The sequence below is a fragment of the Mobula birostris genome, chromosome 10, assembly GCF_030028105.1.
Source record: "Mobula birostris isolate sMobBir1 chromosome 10, sMobBir1.hap1, whole genome shotgun sequence".
Taxonomy (NCBI): Eukaryota; Metazoa; Chordata; class Chondrichthyes; order Myliobatiformes; family Myliobatidae; genus Mobula; species Mobula birostris.
In genome coordinates, this window is record NC_092379.1 from 51,861,976 (window position 1) to 51,887,795 (window position 25,820).

Genomic DNA, 25,820 nt, shown 5'->3' on the forward strand with positions numbered 1-25,820 from the left:
GTATGCGCAGGGGATGGTTCATCTGCACCTACCTAAAGTCCTTCCTAAAATCATTTCCTTGGCTTTCTCCACGTTCAGACTTAGCTTGTTGTTCTCGAAAGTCCACTTCCTATCTGTATCCGACTCGTCATCGTTGTTGATCAGGCCAACCATCCGCAAACGTGGTGACGGTTTGATCTAGATCCTGCGACACCGTCAAGACTCAGTAGAGTGAAACGCAGCGGGCTGAGAAGACAGCTCTGGGGAATGCCAGTGCTCAGTGTAATGGAACTAGAGACGTTGCTGCCCACACTGTGGCCTTTCTGTTAAAAGTACAGAATCCAGCTACAGAGGGGGGTGTTGAATCCCAGCGAGGATAGTTTCCCCTTCAGCTTCCGACGTTTAAAGGTGTTAAACGCCGATCTGAAGACTGGCATATTAGACCCATTTTCCAGGTGGGACAGGACAGAGTGGAGGGAAGAGGCTGACTTCGCTATTGGATCGATTCGAACGGTAAGCGAACTGGAAGGGGTCCAATGTAGCCTGGAGAAAGGCTTTAGTGCGTCCCATGACCAGCCGCTCAAAGCATTTTGATGTTAATGCCACAGAACAATACCATTAGACTTTTTGATATTTGAGTTTTCTTTGGAGGGGTGAATTAAAGTAGGTATACGTCCTGTCTCTTTGCTCTACACTTCAGCTCAGTAGGTGACGAAATTTACCTTATGTTGGTGTGCCAACCTCCATTAAACTTTTCAAGAAAAATAGCTGACAGAGGGCACTTCGTCAAATAAAAACAAGGTAAGGTTAAGGGGAGCAGCCATTTGAGACTGGACGCTTCAGTCTGTGTACAGATTTCATCAAAGCAAGTGATTCTGCAGATGCTGGAAATCCAGAGCAACACATTCAAAATGCTGGAGGAGCTCAGCAGATCAGGCAGCATCTTCGGAAAGGAATAAACTGTTGATGTTTCGAGCGAAAACCCTTAGAAAGAATTGGGGGAGAATAAAGAGGCTGGGTAGGGGAAGGAGTACGAGCTGCCAGGTGAAGGGGAAGGTAGGTACGTGTGTGTGTGTGTGTGTGTGTGTGTGTGTGTGTGAGAGAGAGAGAGAGAGAGAGAACACAAAACTAGGACTTAATAACAAGAAGGGGTAAAGAACTGAAGGGGAAGGAATCTAATAGGAGAGGAGAATGGACCTTGGGAGAACCGGCAGGAGGGGGGAGCCAGACGGAGGTGATGGGAAGTTGAGAAGAAAGGAAGGGGTAAAAGGGAAGTCAGAATGGAATGGAAGAAGGAAGAGAAAATTACCGGAAGCTAGAAAAATTGATATTCATGCCATCAAGTTGGAGTCTACCCAGATGGAATATGGGTATTTCTCTTCCAACTTAAGTTTGATCTCATTATGGCAGAACGAGAAAAGGAAACTGAACTAGAACGGAAAGTCCTGTCTTTTGTGATGGGCGGGACAAAAGGTGCTCAGTGAAGGGGTCCTGCAATCTACTTTGGGTCTCAGCAAAGCAGAGAGCACACCAAGTAGAGTAGATGACACTGACAGACTCGAAGATGTGTTACTTCACTTGGAAGGAGTGTTTGAGGCCCTGAATGTTGGTGAGGGAGGAGGCGTAACACTTGTCACATCTTCAAGGATTAGTGCCATAAAGGTGATCAGCGTGGGATGGGGGAGATGTGTGGACAAGGGAGTCATGTAAAGCTTTCAAATTCAAATTTGTATATCACATGTAGGTGAAAACATACATTGAGACGCATAGTTTGCTTTAACAACGAACACATTTGGGCTGGGGCCACACATTCTGACATAAAGATAGCATGTGTACTCTTGGCACAACAACACAACACAAAACAGGGCGGCAACAAAACAGCAGCAGCAAAAACAGACCCCTTTCTTTCCTTCCTTCCAACAACCCACCCACAGACAGTGCTCCGACTGTGGCATTGGCCCTCGGGCCCCCAGCATTTGGCCATTGTGCTTCGATTTCCAATAATCTTCGGCATCAACCTCCGGAGTAGCTAATGATGCGACTCCGTACTCCAGGCTTCAAATTCCCAGCTTGCCGACTGACAGGCCCTCGTGCGTTATGCCCGCACGGGTATCCAACCCTGGGACCCACCATCCACCTATGTCGTTAGCTTCAGAGCACAGAGCGGAGGCCTAAGCTCGAGCCAGACCTCTAACTCCCCATATCCTAAACCCTAACCTGACCCCCAGTGTCAGCTTGACCCAACATCAGAGGCTGAAGGGCGTGAATTCTGCTGTCATGTTCCACGTTCTGAAACGACCCCTACGCATGCGAAACAATGAGGCCCGAACCACAGCCCTTCACTGTTGTCCTGCTATGGTAATAATGTGGTTAATTTACAGTGCAGACCTGGCCCTTCCGGTCACTCAGCAACCCATCTATTTCACACTAGCCTTATTCCAGCTCATTCACCCACTTTGGACTGAGGGAGGAGACACACTTCACCACGGGGAGAACGTACAAACATCCTACGGTGCTGGAATTGAACTCCCGACACCCGGATCTGTAATAGCGTTGCACTAACTGATATGCTACCATTAAGCTGGTAAGAAGGCAGCAAATATTTACAAGGATTTTGCCCAGACTAGAGGGCCCGAGTTGGAGAGAGAGCTTAGCCAGGATACGCCTACATTCCTTATGATAATGAGCGATGACAGTCTTTCCCCCGGGGCAGGGGAGTCCAAACCTAGCGGGCATACATTTAGGGTGAGGGAAAACGCTTTAAAATGACCTGAGGGGCGACGTTTTCATTCAGGTGGTGGTGAACGATTAGAATGAGCTGCTAGAGGAAATGGTTGAGGCAGGTAAAATAGTATTATTTTACAAGTTGGATATTTACCGGGATGGGCCAGGCTTACAGCAGCAGTTGCCACCCTTCTGTGGATCCCTACCATTAATTGAGAGGTCGAAAGACCCGAGGTTGGGAGCCTCTGGTTTAGAGGGATATGGGACAAATTAGGAAATTGGGATTACCTGGGTGAGCACCGTGATTGGCATGATTTTGCTGGGCCGAAGGGCCTGTATCAGTGCTGTTTTGCTCTATGACCACACACATTTTCTAAAGGAGATTAAGAACATTTATCAGTAGTGATATCGACTTGTCTTGGGGCATTCAGGGATTTGTGGACATTCTCCTCCAGATCTCTCTAGTCCAGAACCCTGTTAAAATATCTTCCCCCCGCCCCCTCCCATTGAGTTAATGTGTCTTCCTCCCCCCCACCCCTCTTTTGTTGCAAGTGTCTCATTGGCTGTGAATCACATTGGGATGTTCTGATTGAAGCTACCCTGCTGAGTGAGTTCGACACCTTTCTCTCTCTGATCATTTCATGTTGCAGAGACAGTAAAATGTAACAGGGGATTGTTCACAGTCTGGAGGAACTCGGCAAGTCAGTCAGGAGGAGAATTGATCAAGACAGGTAGAGAATAGAGCAGAAACCAGAATAAGGTGGTGGATGGCTGGGAGAGGGGAAGGAGTTCAAGCTGGCAGGTGATAGGTGAGGCCCGTGCAAGGTGGGTGTGTGGGATGGTGGGGGGGGGGTACGAAGGATGAGGTACAAAGCTGGGAGACGACAGCTGGAAGAGGTAAAGGGCTGAAGAGTGAACCATTAAGAAGGTTTGGAGAAGGGTGTTCTGTCGTCATCTATTCTATGCTGCTTTTTGCAGTGGATGGAGCAAAGGTTCTCAAGAAAATCAAGGTTTAAAGTACGTTTATTATCAAAGTATGTATACATTATACAACCTTGACATTTGTCTCCTTACAGACAGCCACAAAACAAAGAAACCCCAAAGAACCCATTAAAACAAAGACTGTCAAACACCCAATGTGCAGAGAGAAAAAAAAAACAAATCATGCAAACAATAACCGCAAACAAACAGTGTTTTGAACTGAAGTCCACAAAGAGCCTACGCTGGGTCTCGCCAATGCAGGGGATGCCACACCATATACAATAGATGACCCTGACAAACTTGCAGGTGAAGTGCATCCTCACTCTGAAAGACTGCTTGAGACTCTGAATGGTGGTGAGGGAGAAGGTGAACAGGCAGGAGTAGCACTTGACTCTCTTGAAGGGCAAGTGTCCAGAAAGAGATCAGTCGGGAGGGAGGAGTTGACAAGGTGGTGATGTAGAGCACGATTCCTACAGAATGCGGAAAAGAGTGTGGAAGGAAAGATGTGCTTTATGGTAGGATCTCATTGGAGATGGCACAAGTTGAGGAGAATGTGCTGGACGCAGAGGCACATGGGATGGTAGGTAAGGACAAGGAGTCCACAAAACTTATGTTGATGGAAAGATGGGATGAGGGCCAATGTGCAGGAAATGAAGGAGATGCTGGCAAGGACAGACCAATTGTGGTGGAGGAGAACCCCCGTTCTTTGAAAAAAAGAACATCTCAGATTTTTCAAAATGGAAATTCTTATCCTGAGAACAGATAAGGCAGAGACTGGGGGACTGAGAGAAAGGAATTACATTTATAAGTGACAGTCAGTTTGTAGGTCAATGAAGAGTCTGTCTTCAGAGATCACCTGCCATCTTGTACTCTTTCTCCTCCAGCTTATTCTGGCTTCTGTTCCCTTCCAATGCAGGGTCTCAGACCAAAACATCGATTGTTTCCCCCTCCACAGATGAGATAAAAGATTAGCTTCGTCACCTGAACATCAAAATGTACAATAAAATGCAGTATTATTACTGTCAACAACCAACACAGTCTGAGGATGTGCAAGAGTCACCTTGTTTCTGGCACTACCAGAGCATGCCCACAACCTACCAACCATAGCCCATATGCCTTTGGAACGTGGGAGGAAACCACAGCACCCAAAGGAAACCCACATAGTTATGGGGAGGAAGAACAATCAATGGCAGGAATTGAATCCTAATCTAAAGATCACTGGTGCTGTAAAGGGTCGTGGCTGACTGCTATGCTAATGTACCGTCCACTGCCCAAGTTGCTGAGGCCTTCGAGTATTCTGTGTGTTGTTCAAATTCCCAGCGTCTGCAGAATCTCTCCTGTTATTGCTCCTATCACAAAGATAGTAAAACTTACCTCGGGATTGTTCATGTTTCACCATTTTATTACAGGTACAGTTACAACTGGTGTCAGCGAGCCAAGAGAGATCACCGGATGTGGTCCCTCCGGGAACGGTTTGACCAACTTGAGTCCCATCATAGGAGACCTCAGTCTCCCCACAAACTCCACCCACAGGGACCTGGCACCAACATTTCAACAACTGCAACACCAGCAGCAAAACCTGAAGCTCTGACCAGTCATCTCGATACTGTCTGTGGGATCTTCCTCTGCTGGTTCTGACTGATACAACCTCAGTGGGAATTGTCTGATCACAATGGTAAACAGTGCACTTAAATGAAAACCAATAAAATGTACAATTATTAGTGATGCTACGGGAACTGCAGGGCATGAGTTATAAGGAGAGGCTGACTAGCCTGTGGTTCTTTCCCTGGGATATCAGCTGAGGGGTGACCATACAGAGGTGCATTACTTTGTGATGGGAGTAGATAAGATGAATGATCAGTCCTTTCCCCAGTGTAGGGGAGGCTACAACTGGACAGAATAGACTCAAGGATAAGAGGGGAGAGTTTTAAAAGGACTTGAGCAACATTCTGTAACCAGAAGGTAGGAGGTATGTGGCAGAAGCTGCCAGATGAAATGGTATAGGTGGGTACAATTCCAATAGTTGAACAGCTACAGGGATTTGAGCCAAATGAAGCTAAATGAGACTGTCTAAGGAAGGTAACGTGGATGAGTTGAGCTTAAGTGCCCAGTTCTGTCTTACATATCACTAGGGGAGGTATTTGATGTTCTAGGACTGAGCCTATAAACATCAGGATAAAGAAGCAAAGGTGGTGAGAGTGTGGACGTGCTTTGAAATTCCTTTCATTGCTGAAACACTGCAAAATTAATTGTGAAGAACACAGGAGATTTAAAAAAAGAGGCAGGTTGTGAAATCTGGGAAAATCAGTATTTGCAAACATGATAAAGCCCAAATGGTTCACTTTCAGGGGCGATGACCTCGCACTGCACAAGAGAGCCAAGTATAATCTGTGGAAAGCTATCAGGGATGCTGAGTGAGAATACCAGAGCAAACTAGAGAGTCAATTCCAACAGCAGATGCCAGACAACTGTGGCAGTGTCTGAATAATATAGTGAGTAACAACCAAAATCAGGGTGACCACTGGCAACGATGCAATCCACTGGATGTTTAAACTTTTAAAATGTTCCTTCTGTGCTGAGATTGTCTCTACCAGGCAGCCCAGGACTCAGTCACTCCCTCTCCACAAAGATCAGACAAACGGCCTCTCCCCAGTGTGATCTCAGCCGTGCTTCCTCAAGGTGGGTGAATGGGAGAATCCCTTCCTGCACGTTGGGCAGATGAACTGCCCCCCCCAGTGTGGACACGCATGTGTTCCTTCAGGCTTGACGATTCACTGAATCCCTTCCCACACACAGAGCAGAAAAACGGCCTCTCCCTGGTATGGACTCGCTTGTGAATCTTCAGGGTTGATGACTGACTGAATCCCTTCCCACACACAGAGCAGACAAACGGCTTCTCCCCAGTGTGGACTCGCTTGTGAATCTTCAGGCTCGAGGACTGGCTGAATCCCTTCCCACACACAGAGCAGAAAAACGGCCTCTCCCCAGTGTGGACTCGCTTGTGGTTCCTCAGGCTGGTTGACTGAGAGAACCCTTTTCCACACGCTGGGCAGATGTATGGCCTCTCCCCAGTGTGAACACGCTGGTGGTTCCTTAAATTGGAGGAATCATGGAATCCTTTCCCACACACGAGGCAGATGAACGGCCTGTCCCCAGTGTGACTGCGGTGATGAATTTCCAGAAGGGACGGGTAAACGAATCCCTTCCCGCAGTCCCCACATATCCACCGTTTCTCTGTGGTGTGCCTGCTTCGCCGTCTCAACTGTCCAGATGCTTGGCTGAAGACTCGTCCACACAAACAATCTTGACATATTGTTTGGTTTGAAATTCCATTCAATGCTGAGACCCTGCGAAATTTCAAACAGGAAGAGGCAGAGGGAGAGAAAGATAAGGAAAAAAGGCAGGTTATGAAATCTGGAAAATTGAATACAAGTCGATCATAATAAAGCCCAGCTGGTTCACTTTCCCTAGGTAAATTAAGTGACCAGTCTCAATGACTACTGACCAGTGATTCTAACTTTGACCATAATGAACAGCTTTGAGAGATTAGTAATGGCCCACATTGCCTCTCAATCTATACCACATGCAGTTTCTATACAGGAAAATACTATGTCTATGGAAGACATCATCTCTCATTGTGGAGGCCGAGGGAAGGCCCAATGGATCTTCAAAAGGTTATGTGTTACATAGATAAACTAGACAGCCAGTAGCTCTGACCCAAGCTCAAAATGTCTGATAGTAGAGGACGTATATTTAAGGTGTAAGGGGGGTAAGTTCATAGCAGAGATGAGGGGTATGTTATTTACTGAGTGGTGGGCACCTGGAATTCATCGCCTGCTGGAGACAGAGCTGATGAAGTTGGGGTTTCATCCTTGGTGATCTCAGCCTGTAACACAGCTATTATTTCTTTTTGTCTCCCTCTGGTTCACTGCCTCTGTCCCTCTCCACATACAAACTCCCAGCACACAGTCATGGCCACCCACTCCTTGATCATTTCCCCTCCCCCCACAAATTAGTTCTCTCCCAGTGCAGTCCCTGAAAGACTCTCTGAAACTGTTCATCACTGCCCTTTCAAATCACCACTATTCCCTTGGGCTGGCTTACTCCCTTACACCTCAAGTCACTATTTCAGTACCAGAGAGAAAGAGGGGAGATCATCGGTATAGGCAGGTAGGCAGTGGGGACGGGGTGAATCTTTTGGTAAAACATGAAATCATATTCTGAGACAGAGTTGACAGAGGATCAGAAGACGTAGAATTCTTGTGGGTAGAGTTAAGCAACTGCATTGGTAAAAGGGAGTTATATACAGGCTCCCAAACACTAGTCGGGCTGTGGGAAATGGGAAAGATAGGTACATGGAGGACACCATCTCTCAAGGTGGAGTCTGAAGGGAGACCTGATAGAGCTTTACAAGATTATGGGGACAGAGATAGAGGAGACAATCAGTAGAAATGTCTAATACTTAAGGGCATATATTTAAAGTGAGGGGGCAAGTCTGAAGTAGAGGTGTGGGGCACATTATAACACAGTGATAAATAGGTGGAATCCACTGCCAGGATGATGGTGGGAATAAATATGACAGAGGTATGTATGAGGCTCTTATATAGGCTCATGAAGATGCAGAGAATGGAGGGGTAGGGACAATTTTAGAACAGAAGGGATGAGTTGAGTTAGGCATTTAATTACTACATTAATTACTCCAACACAACATTGTGCACCAAAGGGCCTGTTCCTGTTCCAGTCTCATCAAGGATGCCTGCCACTCTGGCCATTCCCTCTCTGCTATCTCCCTGGACAAGTTACAGGAGTTTGAAATCCCGGACCACCAGGCTCAAGAACAGCTTCTTCCCCACTGCTGTCAGACTCCTGAACCAGTCAACTCTCTCACATCCCCTTCCCGGAGGGAGTCCTATGTTCTCGGTTGTTCCGTTATTGTCTCTGGATCATTTCTGTTTGCACTTGGTCAGGTGGCACTGCTGAACTTTCCACCAACCTGTTGTTTTCCGTTCCTCACTGTGTTTATATAACCATGGACACTGTTCACTCTGTCACCTACATGGTAGCAAACTCATCAGGGAACAAGCTTGTCTCCTGGACAGGGCAGAGGAAGATGTGTGATGGGGACAGAGCTGCTGCTGAGGTTGAGGGTTTCATCCTTGGTGATTTCAGCCCATATCACAGCTATTACCTCTCCCCATCTCCCACTAGTTCACTGCCTCTGTCCCCCTCCACATACAAACACCCCAGCCCATATTCACCACCACACACTCCTCAATCACTTCCTTGTTCCACTCTCTGCCGCATTACCCCCATCTTCCATCCACACCACCCATCCTGACAAAATTGACCACTCCCAGTGTCTGTCCCTGGGATCTCTCTCTGAAACCCACTGTCACTGCCCTTTCTAATCTCCTTCATTCCCTACTCCACGGCATTCTAACAGAGGGAGGGTGAGCAGCAAGAAGTTTTGGTGCATACTGGCATCAATGTCGAAGGTAGAAAAGGAGGGCCTGAGGAGAGATTTTAGGGATCTAGGTAGAAAGCTGAAAAGCAGGACTCCCAGGTTAGCAATCCCCGCACCAGTGAGGATAAGAATAGCACAACTTAGCAGATGAATATGTGGCCGAGGAACTGGTGCAAGGGACAGGGTTCCAGGTTTCTGGATCATTGGGCTGTCTTCTAGGGAAGGTATGACCTGTGCAAAAGGTTCCGGTTACAGCTAAACCCAAGGGGGACGAATATCCTTGCGGGCAGGTTTGCTAATGTCATTCAAGAGGGCTTAAAACTAATTTGGTGGGGGTTGGGAACACGAGTGATAGTGCTGAGGATGTGGTAACCCGTTTACAAACAGAGGCAGAGGTAGTGAGACTGCTAGCAAGGATAGGATGGACGATAGGGCAAAATTTCAGTGAACCGGATGAGGGGAGAAAAATTGAAAAGGGTGATGAATACAGGACTGAAGGTGTTACATTTCAATGCATGCAGTATACAGAATAAGGCAGGTGAATGTGTACCAGTGTTAAGAGATTGGAATGTCTGATCTGGGCATCACTGAGTCGTGGCTAAAAGATTATAGCTGGGAGCTTAACGTCCAAGGATACACATTGAATCGAAAGGACAAGCAGGTAGGCAGAGGGGATATGGTGGCTCTGTTGGTTTAAAAAAAAAATTACATCAAATCCTTAGAAAGAGGTGACATATGATCAGATGTAACAATGTTGTGGGTAGAACTAAAGAACTGCAAGATTAAAAAGACCCTGATGAGAATTATATACAGACCTCCAAACAATAGCAAAAACTGTGGGCTACAAATTTCAGTGGGAGATAGAAAATGCATTGGGGCATTGTTACAAAAGGTATGGAGGATTCCAATACGCAGGAAGATTGGGAAAATCAAGTTGGTGCTGGATCCCAAGAGGGAGAATTTGTAGAATGTCTACAAAGATGGCATTTTAGAGCAGCTCAGGGTTGAGCCCACTGGGGGATCAGCTATTCTGGATTAGGTGCTGTGCAATGAACTGGAATTGAGTACAGAGCTTAAGGTACCGGACAAATGATCATAATATGACAGAATTCACGCTGCAATTTGAGAAGGAGAAGCTAAAGTCAGATGTGTCAATATTACAGTGGAGTAGAGGGAATCACAGAGGAACATGAGAGGAGCTGGCCAAGATTGATTGGAAGGGACTACCAGCAGGTATGGTGGCAGAAAGACAATAATTGGAATTTCTGGGAACAATTCGGAAGGTGCGGGATAGATACATCCCAAAAAAGGAAGCAGTATTCTTAAGACAGGATGACACAACAAGGGAAGTCAAAGCCAAGAGAAAATCCAAGACAGGACATAAATAACAGGACAGGATTGAGATTTTTGATTGGAGAAAAGCTAATTTTGAGGAGATGCGAAAGGATTTAGAAGGAGTGAATTGGGAAAATTTGTTTTATGGGAAGGATGTAACAGAGAAATGGGAGGTTATTTAAAAGTGAAATTTCGAGGGTTCAGAATCTTCATGTTCCTGTTAGGTTGAAAGGTTAAAAGTTTGAGAGAGCCATGGTTTTCAAGAGATATTAGAAACTTGGTTCAGAAAAAGAGAGGGATCTTCAATAAATATAGGCAGCTTGGAGTTAATGAGGTACTCAAGGAATATAAAAGAATGTAAAAAGAATCTTAAGAAAGAAATTAGAAAAGCTAAAAGAAGATATGAGGCTGCTTTGGCAAGTAAGGTGAAAATAAATCCAAAGGGTTTCTACAGTTATGTTAGTGGCAAAAGGATAGTGAGGGATAAAATTAGTCCCTTGGAGAATAAGAGTGGACGGCTATGTGCAGAGCCAAAAGAGATGGGGGAGATTTTGAACAATTTCTTTTCTTCAGTATTCACTAAGGAGAAGGATATTGAATTGTGTAAGGTAAAGGAAACAAGTAGGGTAGTTATGGAAAGTATGGCAATTAAAGAAGAGGAAGTACTGGCACTTTTAAGAAAGATAAAAGTGGATAAGTCTCCGGGTCCGGACAAGATATTCACTAGGACCTTGAGGGAAGTTAGTGTAGAAATAGCAGGGGCTCTGACAGAAATATTTCAAATGTCATTAGAAACGGGGATGGTGCCGGAGGATTGGCGTATTGCTCATGTGGTTCCATTGTTTAAAAAGGGTTCTAAGAGTAAACCTGGTAATTGTCGGCCTGTGAGTTTGACGTCAGTGATGGGTAAATTGATGGAAAGTATTCTTAGAGATGGTATATATAATTTTCTGGATAGACAGAGTCTGATTAGGAACAGTCAACATGGATTTGTGTGTGGAGGGTCATATTTGACAAATCTTATTGAATTTTTTGAATGAGGTTACTAAGAAAGTTGACGAGGGTAAAATGGTGGATGTTGTCTATATGGACTTCAGTAAGGCCTTTGACAAGGTTCCACATGGAAGGTTGGTTAGGAAGGTTCAATCATTAGGCATTAATATGGAAGTAGTAAAATGGATTCAGCAGTGGCTAGATGGGAGACACCAGAGAGTAGTGGTGGATAACTGTCAGTCAGATTGGAGGACGGTGTGTAATGGTGTGCCTCAGGGATCTGTACTGGGTCCAGTGTTGTTTGTAATATATATTAATGATCTGGGTGATGGAGTGGTAAATTGGATTAGTAAGTATGTAGGTGATACTAAAATAGGTGGAGTTGTGGATGATGAGGTAGGTTTTCAAAACTTGCAGAGAGATTTAGCACAGTTAGAAGAGTGGGCTGAAAGATGGCAGATGGAGTTTAATGCTGAAAAATGTGAGGTGCTACATTTTGGTAGAACTAATCAAAATAGGACATACATGATAAATGGTAGGGCATTAAAGAATGCTGTAGAACAGAGGGATCTAGGAATACTGGTGCATAGTTCTCTGAAGATGGAACCTCATGTGGATAGGGTGGTGAAGAAAGCTTTTGGTTTGCTGGCCTTTATTAATCAGAGCATTGAGTATAGGAGTTGGGAGGTAATGTTGAATTTGTATAAGGCATTGTATTGTGTACAGTTCTGGTCACCGAATTATAGGAAGGATGTCAGTAAAATTGAGAAAGTACAGAGGTGGTTTACTAAAATGTTGCCTGGGTTTCATCTCTTAAGTTACAGAGAAAGGTTGAACAAGTTAGGTCTTTATTCTTTGGAGCATAGAAGGTTGAGGGGAGACTTGATAGAGGTGTTTAAAATTATGAGGGGGATTGATAGAGTTGACGTGGTTAGACTTTTTTCCCATTGAGAGTGGGGAAGATTCAAACAAGAGGACATGGGTTGAGAATTAGAGGACAGAAGTTTAGGGGTAACATGAGGGGGAACTTCTTTACTCAGAGAGTGGTAGCTGTGTGGAATGAGCTTCCAGCAGAAGTGGTTGAGGCAGGTTCGATGTTGTCGTTTAAAGTTAAATTGGATAGATATATGGACAGGAAAGGAATGAAGGGTTATGGGCTGAGTGCAGGTCAGTGGGACTAGGATAGGGTAAGAGTTCGGCACGGACTAGAAGGGCCAAGATGGCCTGTATCCATGCTGTATTTGTTATATGGTTATATATAATAGAGCAAAACTTAGTAGGAAGTTAGATGATTGGGAAGCTAACCAACAGGAGGTAACCAATAAAGTCATAAAGAAGGAAAAGATGGAATAGGAAGATAAGCTAGCCAATAATACTAAAGATACAAAAACTTTCTTCAGATATATAAAGAGTGAAAGAAAGACGAGAGTAGACATTGGACTGCTGGAAAATGATGCTGGAGAGGTAGTAATGAGGGACAAGGAGACAGCAGAGGAACTGATTAAGTGAGTGTCATTACTCAGTGTGAGAAATTGCCATTACTAGGGAGAAGGTGCTTGGGAAACTGAAAGGTGTGAAGGTGGATGAGTCACTTAAGCCAGATGGTCTACACCCCAGGTTCTGAAAGAGGTGGCTGAAGAGATTGTGGAGGCACAAGTAATGATCTTCCAAGAATCAATGGATTCTGACATGGTTCCAGAGGACTGGAAAATTGCTAGTGTCACTTCGCTCTTCAAGAAGGGAGAGAGGCATTAGAAAGAAATTTATAAGCCAGTTAGTCTGATCTCAATGGTTGGGAACATGTTAGAGTTGATTGTTAAGCATGTAGTTTTAGGGCATTTGGAGGTCTATGATAAAATAGGCCATAGTCAGCATGGTTTCCTCTAGGGAAAATCTTGCCACCAAATTCTTTGAAGAAATAATAAGCAGGATACACAAAGCAGGATCAGTGAATGTGGTGTGCACCTGGATTTTCAGAAGGCAAGATGCCACACAAGGCTACTTTACAAGTTGGGACCAATTCTTTGTATGTTATATGTCAATGATTTAGGTGATGGAATTAATGTTTTTGTGATCTAATTTGCAAATGATACGAAGGTAGGTGGAGGGGCAGGTAATATGAAGGAAACAGAGAGGCTACAGAAGGACTTAAACAGTTTAGGAGAATGGGCAAAGAAGTGGAAGATGGAATACAGTGTCAGGGAGTGTATGGTCATGCACTTTGGCAGGAGAAATAAAAGAGTAGACTATTTTCTAAATGGAGAGAAAATTCAGAATCTGAGCTGCAAAAGGACTTGGGAGTCCTTGTGCAGGATTGCCTAAAGGTTCATCTGCAGGTTGGGTCAGTGGTGAGGAAGACAAATGCGATGTTAGCATTCATTTTGAGAGGACCAGAATATAAAAGCAAGGATGTAATGTCGAGGCTTTATAAGGCACTGGTGAGGCCTCACTTGGAGTATTTCGAGCAGTGCTGGGCCCCTTAGCTAAGAACGTACATGCTGCCATTGGACTGGGTTCAAAGGAGGTTCACAAAATGATTCTGGGAGTGAAAGGCTTGTATGTGAGGAGCGTTTGATGGCTCTGGGCCTGTACTCACTGGAGCTCAGAAGAATAAGGAGTGATCTTATTGAACCTATTGAATGTTGAAAGGTCTGGATAGAGTGTTTCTTATGGTGGGAGAGTAAGATCAGAGGAAACAGCCTCACAATAGAGGGACATCCATTTAGAATGGAGATGGGGAGGAATTTCTTTAGCCAGAGAGTGCAACTCATTGCTGCAAGCAACTGTGGAGGCCAAACCATTGTGTATATTTAAGAAAGAGATTGATAGATTCTTGATTAGTCAGGGCATGAAGGGATACAGGGAGAAGGAAGGATATTGGGGCTGAGGTGGAAGTGGATCAGCTGTGATAAAATGGCAGAGCAGACTCAATGGGCCAAATGGCCTAGTTCTGCTCCTATATCTAATGGTTTTATAATCTGTGTAAAGCTATCAGGGATGCCAAGTGAAAATACCAGGACAAACTAGAAGGTCAATTCCATCAGCATATGCCAAATGACTGTGGCAAGGCCTGAATAGCATAACAAGTGATAACTGAAATCAGAGTCTCCCCTGGCAACGATGCACTCTACTGCATGTTTAAGTTTTTAAAGTGTTCCTTTTGTGCTGATTTTGTCTCTACCAGGAAGCGCAGGGCTCAGTCAATGCCTCTCCGCACACAGAGCAGACACACGGCCTCTCCCCAGAGTGAACTTGATTGTGCTTCCTCAGTGTGGATAAGTGGGAGAATCCTTTCCCACAGGTTGGGCAGATGAACGGCCTCTCCCCAGTGTGCACACGCATGTGATCTTTCAGGCTCGAGGACTGGCTGAATCCCTTCCCACACACAGAGCAGAAAAACGGCCTCTCCCCAGTGTGGACTCGCTTGTGGTTCCTCAGGCTGGTTGACTGAGAGAATCCTTTCCCACATGCTGGGCAGATGTACGGCCTCTCCCCAGTGTGAACACGTTGATGGTTCCTCAAATTGGAGGGATCATGAAATCCTTTCCCACACACGAGGCAGATGAACGGCCTGTCCCCAGTGTGACTGCGGCGATGAATTTCCAGAAGGGACGGGTAAACGAATCCCTTCCCGCAGTCCCCACATATCCACCGCTTCTCCCTGGTGTGAATAGTCCGGCGTCTCAACTGTCCGGATGCCTGGCTGAAGCCTTGTTCACACTCAGAATCTTCATGTGTTGTTTGGTTTGAAATTCCATTCATTGCTGTGATCCTGTGAAATGTATTTGGAACAGGGAGAGGGGTAGAGAGAGAAAGACAAGGAAAAATGGCAGGTTATGAAATTTGGAAAATTGATTGTAAGCAGATCATAATGCAGCCCCAGCTGGTTCACTTTGTCCGGGTAAATAAAGTGACCAGTCTCAATGACTACTGACCAGTGGCTCTGACCTTGACCATAATGAACAACTTTGAAATCAGTAATAGCCCTCATTGCCACTAGCTTCCCAGTCAGTCTATGTCCCCTGCAGTTTTCATACAGGAAAGATAGGTCTATGGAGGACACCATCTCCCAGAGTGGAAGATGAGGGGAGACCCGATGGAGCTCAATAAGATTATGTAAGACATAGATAGAGTAGACAGCCAGAAGTTCTGTCCCAGAGTCAAAATCACTGATAGTAGCAGGCATATATTCAAGGTGTAAAGGGGTAAGTTCAAAGCAGAGGTATGGAGCAGATTATTTACAGAATGATGAGCATCTGAAATTCACTGCCATGGTAGAGGGAGAGAAGAGCAAGCTATGTGGGTGGAGACAGAGCTGATAAAGTTGGGGGCTTCACCCTTGGTGTCTTCAGTCTACATCACAGCTATTATTTGACTTCATCTGTCCCTGGTTCACTGCCTCTGTCCCTCTCCACATACAGGCTCCCCAGCCCATATTCACTGGCACCCACTCTTTAGTCATCTCCTTGATCCACTCTCTGCCCATATCACCACCCACCCCACTAGGCCTCCCCCCATATTACATCCTGCCAGATTTGACCTCTCCCAGTGTCTGTCCCTGGGATCTCTCTCTGAAGCCCTTCATCACTGCCCTTTCAAGTCTCCATCATTCCCTGGGGCTGGTGCTTGACTAGTCCTGACATTTCTGCGATGTCCTTCCTTTTCCAACACCTCTGACCACTGATGCAGAGAAAGCCAGAGGACCTCCGAAGGACAGGCAGCATCTACGAAGGGCAATGTGCAGTCGACACTTCAGGACTGGACAGAAAAGACAGGAGATAGCCAGTACAAAACTGTGCAGGGCTGGGGTTAGGGAGGAAAGGGGAAGGGGTGGAGCAAGAACAGGATGGTTTTCAATGCATCCAGGTTGGAGTCAATGTGATAGGTAGGTGCGGATGGAGGAAGACCAGAGTAGGAATGATGCATAAAGCTGGGAAGTGATATTCTGAAAAAGGAAAACCTCTCAGTGGAAAGCGTCAACACGAGAACAGAAGAACCGGAGACCACAAGACCATTAAGAGATTGGATGGGATGGCACAAGTCTGCTGTGCTGTTCCAACATGGCTGGTTTATTGACCCTCTCAACCCCAGTCTGTCTTCTACCCATAACCTTTGACGCCCTGACTAATCAAGAACCTGTCAACCTCCACTTTAAATACGCTCAATGCCCTGGCCTCCACAGCCGGAATTCCACAGAATTGTGTGCAGTTTTGGTCATTACCGACTAGAGACATAGCAGTGAGATGGAAAAGGTGCAAAGAAAATTTACAAGGATGTTGCCAGGACTTGAGACATGAGTTATTGGGTAAGGTTGAATATGTTAACACTTTATTCCCTAAGTCGTAGGAGAATGAGGGAAAATTTGATGTACAAAATTATGGTATAGATAGATACTCAAGTTCTGAGGTTGGATAAGATTAGAACTGGAGGTCATCAGTTAAAGGTGAAATTTTTAAGGAATGAGCTGCCAGCAGAAGTGGTGGATACAAGGTCAACAACGTTTAAGAGAAATTTGGATAAGTCGATGGATGGGATGGGAGGATCTACTGTCTGGGTACAGGCTGATGGGACTAGGCAGATTAATAGTTTGGCATGAACTAGATTGTCCAAAGGGCCTGTTTCTGTGCTGTAGTGAAAAAAAAAAAGATTCACCATGCTCTGGCTAAGAAATTCCTCCTCATCTCTGTTCCAAAGGGATATTCTTCAATTCTGAGGCTGTGCTCTCTTGACCTAGACTCTCCCACTATAGGAAACATCCTCTCAATATCCACTCTATCTAGGTCTTTCAATATTCAATAGGGTTCAACGTAATCCCCCTGACCCCCCACAATCTTGTAAACAAAACAGAGAAAGGGAATTGTATCCCTTGACTGCAGCAGGGTGGGATGAGGTGTAGTCTAGGTAATTCAGGAGTCAGAGGCGTTGTAGAAAATGCCAGTGACTTTGTAGAGGATGGCAAAAGATCCTTTTCCAAGGTGGAGACAAAGAGATGAAGAAAGAGGAGAGACGTGTCCGAGGTGGACCACGTGGACCTGAGGTCAGAGTGGAAGCTGATTGGATTGATGAACTCCGAATGGGTGCACAGAGCAGCACCAATGTAGATGTCAATGCATCATTTGGAGCACTAGTGGTCCAGGCTTGGAACATGGATTACTCCACATAGACAGTGAAAAGGCAGGATTACCAGTGACAATGTCCATGGCTATATCTTTGGTTCTGAGAAAGGTAGTGGGACTGAGGAGCTGTTACGGGTAAGCACCAGTTCTGCCAGACAGAGGAAGATGGTGGTGAAGGGGAACTAATCACATCTATAACCCAGAATAAAAAATGGAGAGACCCGTCACCTTCCTCATGGGGGAATAGAAGAGCACAGGGACAGGACGTCCATGTGAAAAAGCAGGGCCAAGAACGAAATATCACTGAAGTGGTGGAGTGCACATGAGGTGACATGCATAGGGTAGGAAGGGACTGAACCCTTAGGGACAATATGGAGCTAAGATAGAAGAACACACTGGGGCAAGGGTGGGCAGAACCAATGCCCAATGGGGCAGGTCTGTGGATCTGGAGTAGGAGGTAGAAATGGGCAGTGCAGGGGTTGGAGGACGATGAGGTTGGAGGCTTTAGAGCAGAGATCTCCAGAGAAGATCATGTCAGTGATGGTGTGGGAGACAGGGGTCTGAGGCTTCTCATTGGGAATCTGATTGAGTGGCAAGTAGGAGGCTACACAGACTACAACAGCCCCATCCATGACTACTAGTTGGACAGTGGGTTTGGCACTGGTGTGGAGAGATTGGAGAGCAGTGTGTTCAGAGGGTGAGGAAACCACCGAACTCTTTAAATCCACTGGTCTCACCTTAAGACCATAAGACATCGGAGGAGAATTAGTCTATTCAGCCCATCAAGTTCACTCTGCCATTCTATCATGGCGGATCCCAGATCCCACACGTACACCTGCCTTCTTGCCCTAACCAATCAGGATAACTATCAATTTTTACTGTAAATGTACCCACTGTCTCGGCCTCCACTGCTGCCTGTGGCAGAATATTCCACAGATTCACTCTGTAAAATTCCTCTTCACCTCTGTTCTAAAGAGACATGCCTCAATTTTGAGGCTGTGCCCTCTAGTTCTGGACACCCCACCACAGAAAACCTCTCCACATCCAGCTCATCTAGTCCTTTCAACATTCAGTATGTTTCAATGAGATACCCCACATTCTTCTAAATTCCAGTGAATACAGGCCCAAAGCTGCCAAGTACTCCTCAAGTGTTAACCCCTTCATTCCTGGAACCATCCTCGTGAGCCTCCTCTGGACTCTCACCAATGACAACTCAACCTTTCTCAGTTAAGGGGCCCAAAACTGTTGACAATGCTCCAAGTGCAGCCTGACTGGTGTCTTGTAAAGCCTCAGCATTGTCTCCTTCTGTGAGTCTTGCTTGAGGACCTCTAAGTCCCTTTGCATGTTTCATTTTCTCTCCTTTTAGATAATAGTCTGCACTTTTGTTCCTTTTATCAAATGCATTATCATACATCTCCCAACACTGTATTCCATCTGCCATTTTTTTGCCCATTCTTCCAATTTGTCTAAGTCCTGCTGCAATCACATTGTTTCCTCAGCATTACCTACCCCTCCACCTATCTTCATATTATTCACAAGCTTTGCCACAAAGCCATCTATTCCATTATCTAAATCACTGACAAACAATGTGAAAATTAGTGGTCTCAATTCTGACCCCTGAGGAGTACCACTAGTCACTGGTAGCCAACCAGAAATGGCCCCATTTATTCCCACTCACTGACTCCTGCCTGTCAGCCATTCCTCTATCCACGCCAATATTTTTCCTGTAATGCCATGGGATTTTATCTTGTTAAGCAGCCTCATGTGTGGCACCTTATCAAATGCCTTCTGAAAATCCAAGCAAATGACATCCACTACCTCTTTCGTCCATCCTGTTTGTTACTTCCTCGAAAAACTCTAACAAATTTGTCGGGAAAGATTTCCCTTCACAGAAACCATGCTGACTTTGACTTACTTTATCATTAGTCTCCAAGTACCCCAAAACCTCATCCTTAATAATGGACTCAACAGTTTCCCAACCACTGAGGTCAGGCTAACAGGCCTACAATTCCGTTTCTTTTGCCTTCCTCCCTTCTTAAAGCGTGGAGTGACATTTGTAATTTTCCCAGTCCTCTGGAACCATGCCAGAATCAAGTGATTCTTTAAAGCAGTGGTCCCCAACCTCCGGGCCAGGGACCAATACATTGCCACAAAGAATGCAGTGGTAGTCGGAACGCACCCAGCATATCTTTAAGAAAAAAGCCAAAATAAACAAACTAATTAATTAGGTGCCGCCCGGCATGTAAATGTCAGCCCAGATCAGAGGCTTTGTTCTTAAAGATGTGCTGGGTGCATCCCGACTACCGCTGCACCACTGCATTCTTCGCAGCAATGTATCGGTCCGCGGCCCAGAGGTAGGGGACCACTGCTTTAAAGATCATAACCAATGCATTGGTTATCTCTTCAGCAACCTCTCTCTGGATTCTGGGGTGTAGTCCATCTGGTCCAGGTGACTTATCCACCTTAAGACCTTTCAGTTTGCCTAGCACTTTTTCCTTTATAATAGTAATGGCACTCATCCCTGCTCCCTGACACTCACAGATCTGAGGCATACTGCTAGCGCCTCCCTTCCACAGTGAAGACTGATGCTAAATACTAATTACGTACATCTGCAATTTCTGTGTCCCCCATTACTATCTCACCAGCATCATTTTCCAGTGGTCCAGTATCAACTCTCACCTCCCTCTTTATATTACTGAAAAAAAACCTTTTAATATCCTGATTTATATTATTGGGTAGTTTGCCCTCATATTTCACCTTTTCCCTTCTTATGGCATTTTAGTTGCCTTTTGTTGGATTTTAAAAACTTTCCAACTTCCCACACACTTTTGCTACACTACATGCTATTTCCTTGGCTTTTATGCAGTCCTTAAATTCCCTTGTCAGCTATGGCTGCCGACACCTGCCATTTGAGAACAACTTCTTCTGTGGGACATATCCTGTGCCTTGTGAACTATTCCCAGAAACGTCAGCCACCTCTGCTCTGCCGTCAACCCTTCCAGTATCTCCCTCCAATCCACCTGGGTAAGCTCATCTCTCATGCCTTTCTAATTCCCTTTACTCCATTGTGATACTGATACATCTGACCTATGCTTCTCCCTCTCAAATTGCAGTACAAATTCAATCATAATATGATCACTGCCTCTCAAGGGCTCCTTTACCTTAAGCTCCCTAATAAAATCATGATTATTACACAACACCCAATCTAAGATAGCCTGTCCCTTAGTAGGCTCAAGCACAAGGTGCCCTAAAAAGCCATCTGGTAGGCATTCAACAAATGCCCTCTCTTGCGATCCGACACCAACCTGATTTTGCATATTGAAGTCCCCCATTACAATTGTGACATTACTCTTATTACATGCCTTTTCCAGCTTCCTCTGCAATCCCAACCTCACATCTTGGCTACTATTTGGAGGCCTATATATGATTCCCATAATGGTTTTTTACCCTTGCAGTTTCTAACTCCATCCACAAAGACTCGACATACTCTGACCCTATGTCACCTCCTTCTAAAGATGTAATTTCATCTCTTACCAACAGAGCCACACCACCACCTAAACCCTCCTGCCTGTCCTTTCAGTACAAAGGAAATCCTTTGATATTAAACTCCCAAATATGACCTTCTTTCAGCCACGACTCAGCGCTGCCAATAATGCCTTAGCTTGTTTCATTTAATTGGATTTTGGGTTTTAAATCAATTCACCATCAAATGAATCGTCTACCATCAGGACGGAGGTACAGAAGTCTGAAGTCCACGTAACCAGGATCAAGAACGGCTAATTCCCTTTACCCGCTGTTCCCTGTAAGCTGCGCAGGTGTATGGCTGCGCAGTTACTGAAATGCCCGCCTGCATACACAGCCTTTGTTGCTACGCAGCTGGAACTTTCTTTTATACATAGTGTTGCGCAGTTTCCCTGCTCAGAGTTGGAGCGCGCAGCTGTAAAAAATATATATAGACAACATTTCCTTTGACTTTGTTCTTTAAGCAACCAATACAAACCTGATCAGTATAGTCTGGCAACATTTTGGCCACTTCGCATTGAAATTTACTTTTGTTCTAAATGATTTTTTTCTGTCATGGAAATTTGGTACAATTTATGTTTAATTTCTGTGGATGTTACCTATATGATACCATGTACCAATGACGCTACTGTACGTTTTTCATTACACCTGTGCAGACATGTACGTGCACAGGACAATAAACTGGACCCACTCGAAAGTCTGAAAATATTGACATTGACCGACGATGACATTTTGCTCCGAGCCACCAGGGCTTGACACATTCCATTGTCTAAACCGCGTAAACAGAGCCCCTCATTACCTGTGTTCCCCCGGTGGAAGTCGTAATCTCTGCCGCCTCAGCACCCCTGACAACTTTGGGTCAGACGCCCATTCTCTCCACTTCTCTGGCAATCGTTTCGCTCTCACCACATCTATTTGCGATGACTCTCATTTTCTTCCTTTCATCAGCAATGAAGCTTGAGAACAGGGTTTTACCCAATCAGACGCGCCTATAGACGACCCATGATTTTCACTGTCCAATTGCAGTGGGGACACCTGACTCCGCCCACCCAATCCGGGGCGGCATCGCTGCCCTCCAGCATTCCAAAGGTCTTTGCTGACACAAGCCTAAACTGTTCGCTTTGGCTGAAATTGGACTCTTTTGAGCATCACCTTGCCTCCCGGGACTGCACAGACCGGTTAAAGGCCCTCGCCCTTTCACCCGCATCCCTCACGCCCTCTGCTCTCCGCAGCCTCGCTGTCTGATCTGCGGGTTCACCCCGAGCTGTGCATGCCCTCTATATTTGTTCTGACGCTGGGTTGCTTTACTCCCCCAAATACCTGGATCATGCTGCAGGAGCGGTTTCAGAAGTAAACCGTAACAGGCACAAACCCCACAAATTTAATACGCAGGGTGACAAGCTGCAGTAATAAATACGCCATCTAGTAGAGTGAAACTCAGTCCGAGAAAGGAACAGACAGGCTAGCAAAAAAAAAAATAAAAGTACCTTCCATAGCGTCCGGATTGAAAATCAGAAGCCCCTGGGCCTCAGAAAGGACAAAATTGGTATTACGCGAGCAGCGATCAAACGTCATTAACAAAATGGCTCCGGAGATCGACAATGGAGTTTGAGCCCGGGTGGTGCGTTGTGGACGGAGTAGAACTGTGGACTGAGGAACAAAGGACCGAGCCTGCAGTTGGGAGTTGCTTCTCAGGCAGGAAAGAGGAGAGATGTCAGGAAGTGACGAAAAAGACGAGGTAGCAAACGTGAAGTGGCATTGGGTGATATGGGGAAAGATAAATGGCAGATTGCTGGGAAACAGAACATAAGCAATTGTAATGGTTTATCGTCTGGCGATAAAGGCTGTAGGCAGAATTTAAATAAAAGAAGGAATTGCTAAGTTTTGAACCTTGAACTATTTCTGATATCAATCCGATTGGGTTAACTAAGGATTTGAGAAAAGCGTTAGATATTGTGGGTGCAAGACCTTTAGGAGATAGGACACAAGGTGTTTTGTAAAGATAGTAAGCAGGGTGAGAAAGCTTTCAGGTTAAAAGTTGTGGGAGGAAGGAAAGTAACAGCAAGGGATTATACTGAATGACAGGGCTTTGGGATTCATGACAGGAGTGCCTCTAGCTGTACCCTCCGACCATGTTTAAAATAAATTAGTCAGGGGAGAAGTTGTTGACAACAAATGTTTAAAGAGACTTCGTGGTGGATTAAATTTGGTGGAAAACAAAAGTTGATAAATAGGGTTGATTTAGGTTGTATCTGCAATATTTTCAGTGCCAGAAGTGTGGTCATCATGCTGCACCTGTATATTGGGGTAAAGTGTGGTAGGTGTGGTGGAGAACATGATCATGGTAATGTGGAGAAGGTGTCAGGCGCTCGTAGCTCTGCTCAAGCGCGGCTGTCATGCAGGGAAGAAAGTTGTGGAAATTCAGCGTGCTTGAGTCGAAATGGGCACAGCATATGCAAAAGTTCTTCAGAAAGTATGGAACACAGTACCAATGGGACCTATTACTATCCAAAACACAGACAGATTAAAGTCAGTATGTGAAGTGCATGACTGTATAACAAAGATTGTTGATAAACTATCTCTGATTGTCGATAAACTAAAATTTCTCACTTTCATGGCAAGTGTGGTCACTTGTACAGTACAAATTGAGAGCAAGACAGAGAAAATAAAGTTATATTAAAAACTGCAGAAAATCGTCTAGAGATTTTCTAAGCGGGGTAAATAATATTCAGATCTCAAAAAATTGATATTGTTTTCTTACTTCCTTTTTCTTGTTTTTTTTTACAATTGAATGCTAGCTAATGGTCAGGAGATTTTAATGCTCAGAGTACTATGTGGGATTGTAGTGACACAACTGTGAAAGGGACGGTGGTGGAAGACGTTCTGGAAGAAAAGTATTAGTTGTGCTTGAAGGATGCTCAGTAGATGGCAGTAATACCCCTTGTGTTGGTCTGCCAACCACCATTAAACATTACTGGAAGAATAATTGACAATGTTTCAGGAAGAATGAGACAGGAATACAACAGGTTTTGTTCCCCTCCCGGGCAGAGAGATGTTGCTGTTGTCATGGTCCGTCCATGAAGTCCGCATTCCAGTTCACGGACCGGTCCGTCGATCCTTATTCCAGGCTTTCCGGTTTTCCCTTGTTCTGTTGGTGCCTTAATTGAGGCACATGATTCTCATTTTGGGCTGGCTACATAAATAACTCCTGGGTTCAGCTTGGGTTGCTGGACTGTTTCTTTCCCTTCCCTTCACCTTCTGCCTGAAGCCTTGCCTGCAACCTCACCTGTGTTCTTGCCTGTATCGCTGTCAAGTTCTACCGCCGGAGAAAGACTGGAGCCTTGCTGTGTCTAGATAAGGAACTGTTGTTTGGAACTGCCTGTTTGTGTCCTCACCTTCGCTAGGTAGGTCCGGCCGTTTGCCGCTACCTTGAGTTGAGAACTGTCCCTGTGTCCACGCCTTCGCTAGGTAGGTCCAGCTGTTTGCCGCTACCTTGTGTTGGGAACCATCTCATCGTGTTCAGCATTCTGTGTATGAGTCCCAGCCCTACGTCCTATTCCCAAGGAGGGGTCCCGGCTCTGTGTTCTGCATTCCTGTCTCCCAAGATTACCAAGGCTCTGCGTTCTGCATTCCTGTCTCCCAAGACCAAGGCTCTATGTTCTGCGTTCCTGTCTCCCAAGACCAAGGCTCTGTGTTCTAGTTTCCCCAAGTCTTAGCTTTGTGTCCTCATACAGTTCTGGTCCCGTGTCCTGCCCAGGGGTCCCGCATCCTGCCGCCACGTCCAGTCCTGTTGCCTTGCCACGTCTTGTTCTCACCTAGATCCGGAGTCCGAGCCCAAGTCAAGACCCAGGTTCCAGGTCCCTGTCCAGTCTCTGGCTCGGAGTCCTTGTCCAGGTTCCAAGTTCCTTGTTCCTTGTCCAGGTCCTGCTTTCCTAGTCTAGTCCTAGCCCATGCCCTGTATCCTAGTCTTGTCCAGGGCCTGTGTCTTGTCCAGTGTCGTTTCTTCCCTGCTTCCCTTGCTTTATTGGCACACCTAGTCCTGTATCCTAGCACTTCAGTGTCTGTGTCTTGCATTTGGGTCCGCTCCCAGCATGCCCCCTCCCCCCATGACAGCTATAGCTCAGCATCAAGTATGAGTGGGGTGCCGGGCTGTGAAGTGTGTGAACATCGAGGCTAAGCCAAGGAGCAGTCCCTGGACGGGGGAAGAATCAGTGTGGCCTCCAGAAACCCTGTGAGCTGTCACGTTGGGGCATACCCGGCCCTTACTCCCATCTTCCTCTACCCCCACTCCCTCACCAAGCCCCAGGGATTCTCCCATTTCTCACCCAAGATGTCACTGACACTGATCCCAGCCAGCTGTGAGACCCACATGTTGTTAGCACCGATGGCGGCAGACACACAGACCAGTCCACAAATTGCATTGGGAAAGACCTGCAGACTGACTGGGAACCTTGAACTATACAAGTACTGCCAGCTTCTAAAATCCAAATCCGAGGACTGGGAATCGAAAGCGAAAAGAGAAACTGTCAGCAGAATGATGATCTGAACATCTATCAGGACAGTGAATTAAAGTCCATTCTTCCAGAGGAAACAGATTCTTTGTTTCTACTCCATGAAATCCCATTTTTGTCATGGTCCGGTCCGTGAAGTCCACATTTGGCTTCACGGTCCGGTCCATCGACCCTTGCTCCAGGTTTTCCTGTCTA

At 45.7% G+C, this 25,820-nt stretch overlaps 1 protein-coding gene and 1 pseudogene across 2 annotated transcripts; one reads left to right on the top strand and one right to left on the bottom strand.

Moving 5' to 3' along the window:
* The window catches only part of LOC140203679 (uncharacterized), a 131,669-nt pseudogene that overhangs the window by 59,493 nt on the left and 46,356 nt on the right, over window positions 1–25,820 (top strand).
* LOC140204005 (uncharacterized) lies at window positions 3,714–22,824 on the bottom strand. Of its 2 annotated transcripts, none has more exons than XM_072270227.1 (3): window positions 22,602–22,824; window positions 14,658–15,248; window positions 3,714–7,031 (listed from the first exon to the last, which is right to left on the bottom strand). In XM_072270227.1, exons 2-3 carry the CDS (start codon window positions 15,236–15,238, stop codon window positions 6,359–6,361), a joined length of 1,254 nt encoding a protein of 417 aa, XP_072126328.1. In that variant the 5' UTR covers window positions 15,239–15,248; window positions 22,602–22,824; the 3' UTR covers window positions 3,714–6,358. The 2 variants fall into 2 exon arrangements, with proteins under 2 accessions (XP_072126328.1, XP_072126329.1); XM_072270228.1 differs by lacking the exon at window positions 22,602–22,824 and adding an exon at window positions 21,914–22,046.

Excerpts from the sequence above, each read along its gene's own strand:
- LOC140204005 (XM_072270227.1), bottom strand. The coding sequence starts at position 15,238 with ATGAATGGAATTTCAAACCAAACAACACATGAAGATTCTGAGTGTGAA. Across the intron at positions 7,032-14,657 it reads ACTGAGCCCTGCGCTTCCTG|GGTCTCAGCATTGAATGGAA; the intron begins GTAGAGACAAAA and ends GAAATTTCGCAG.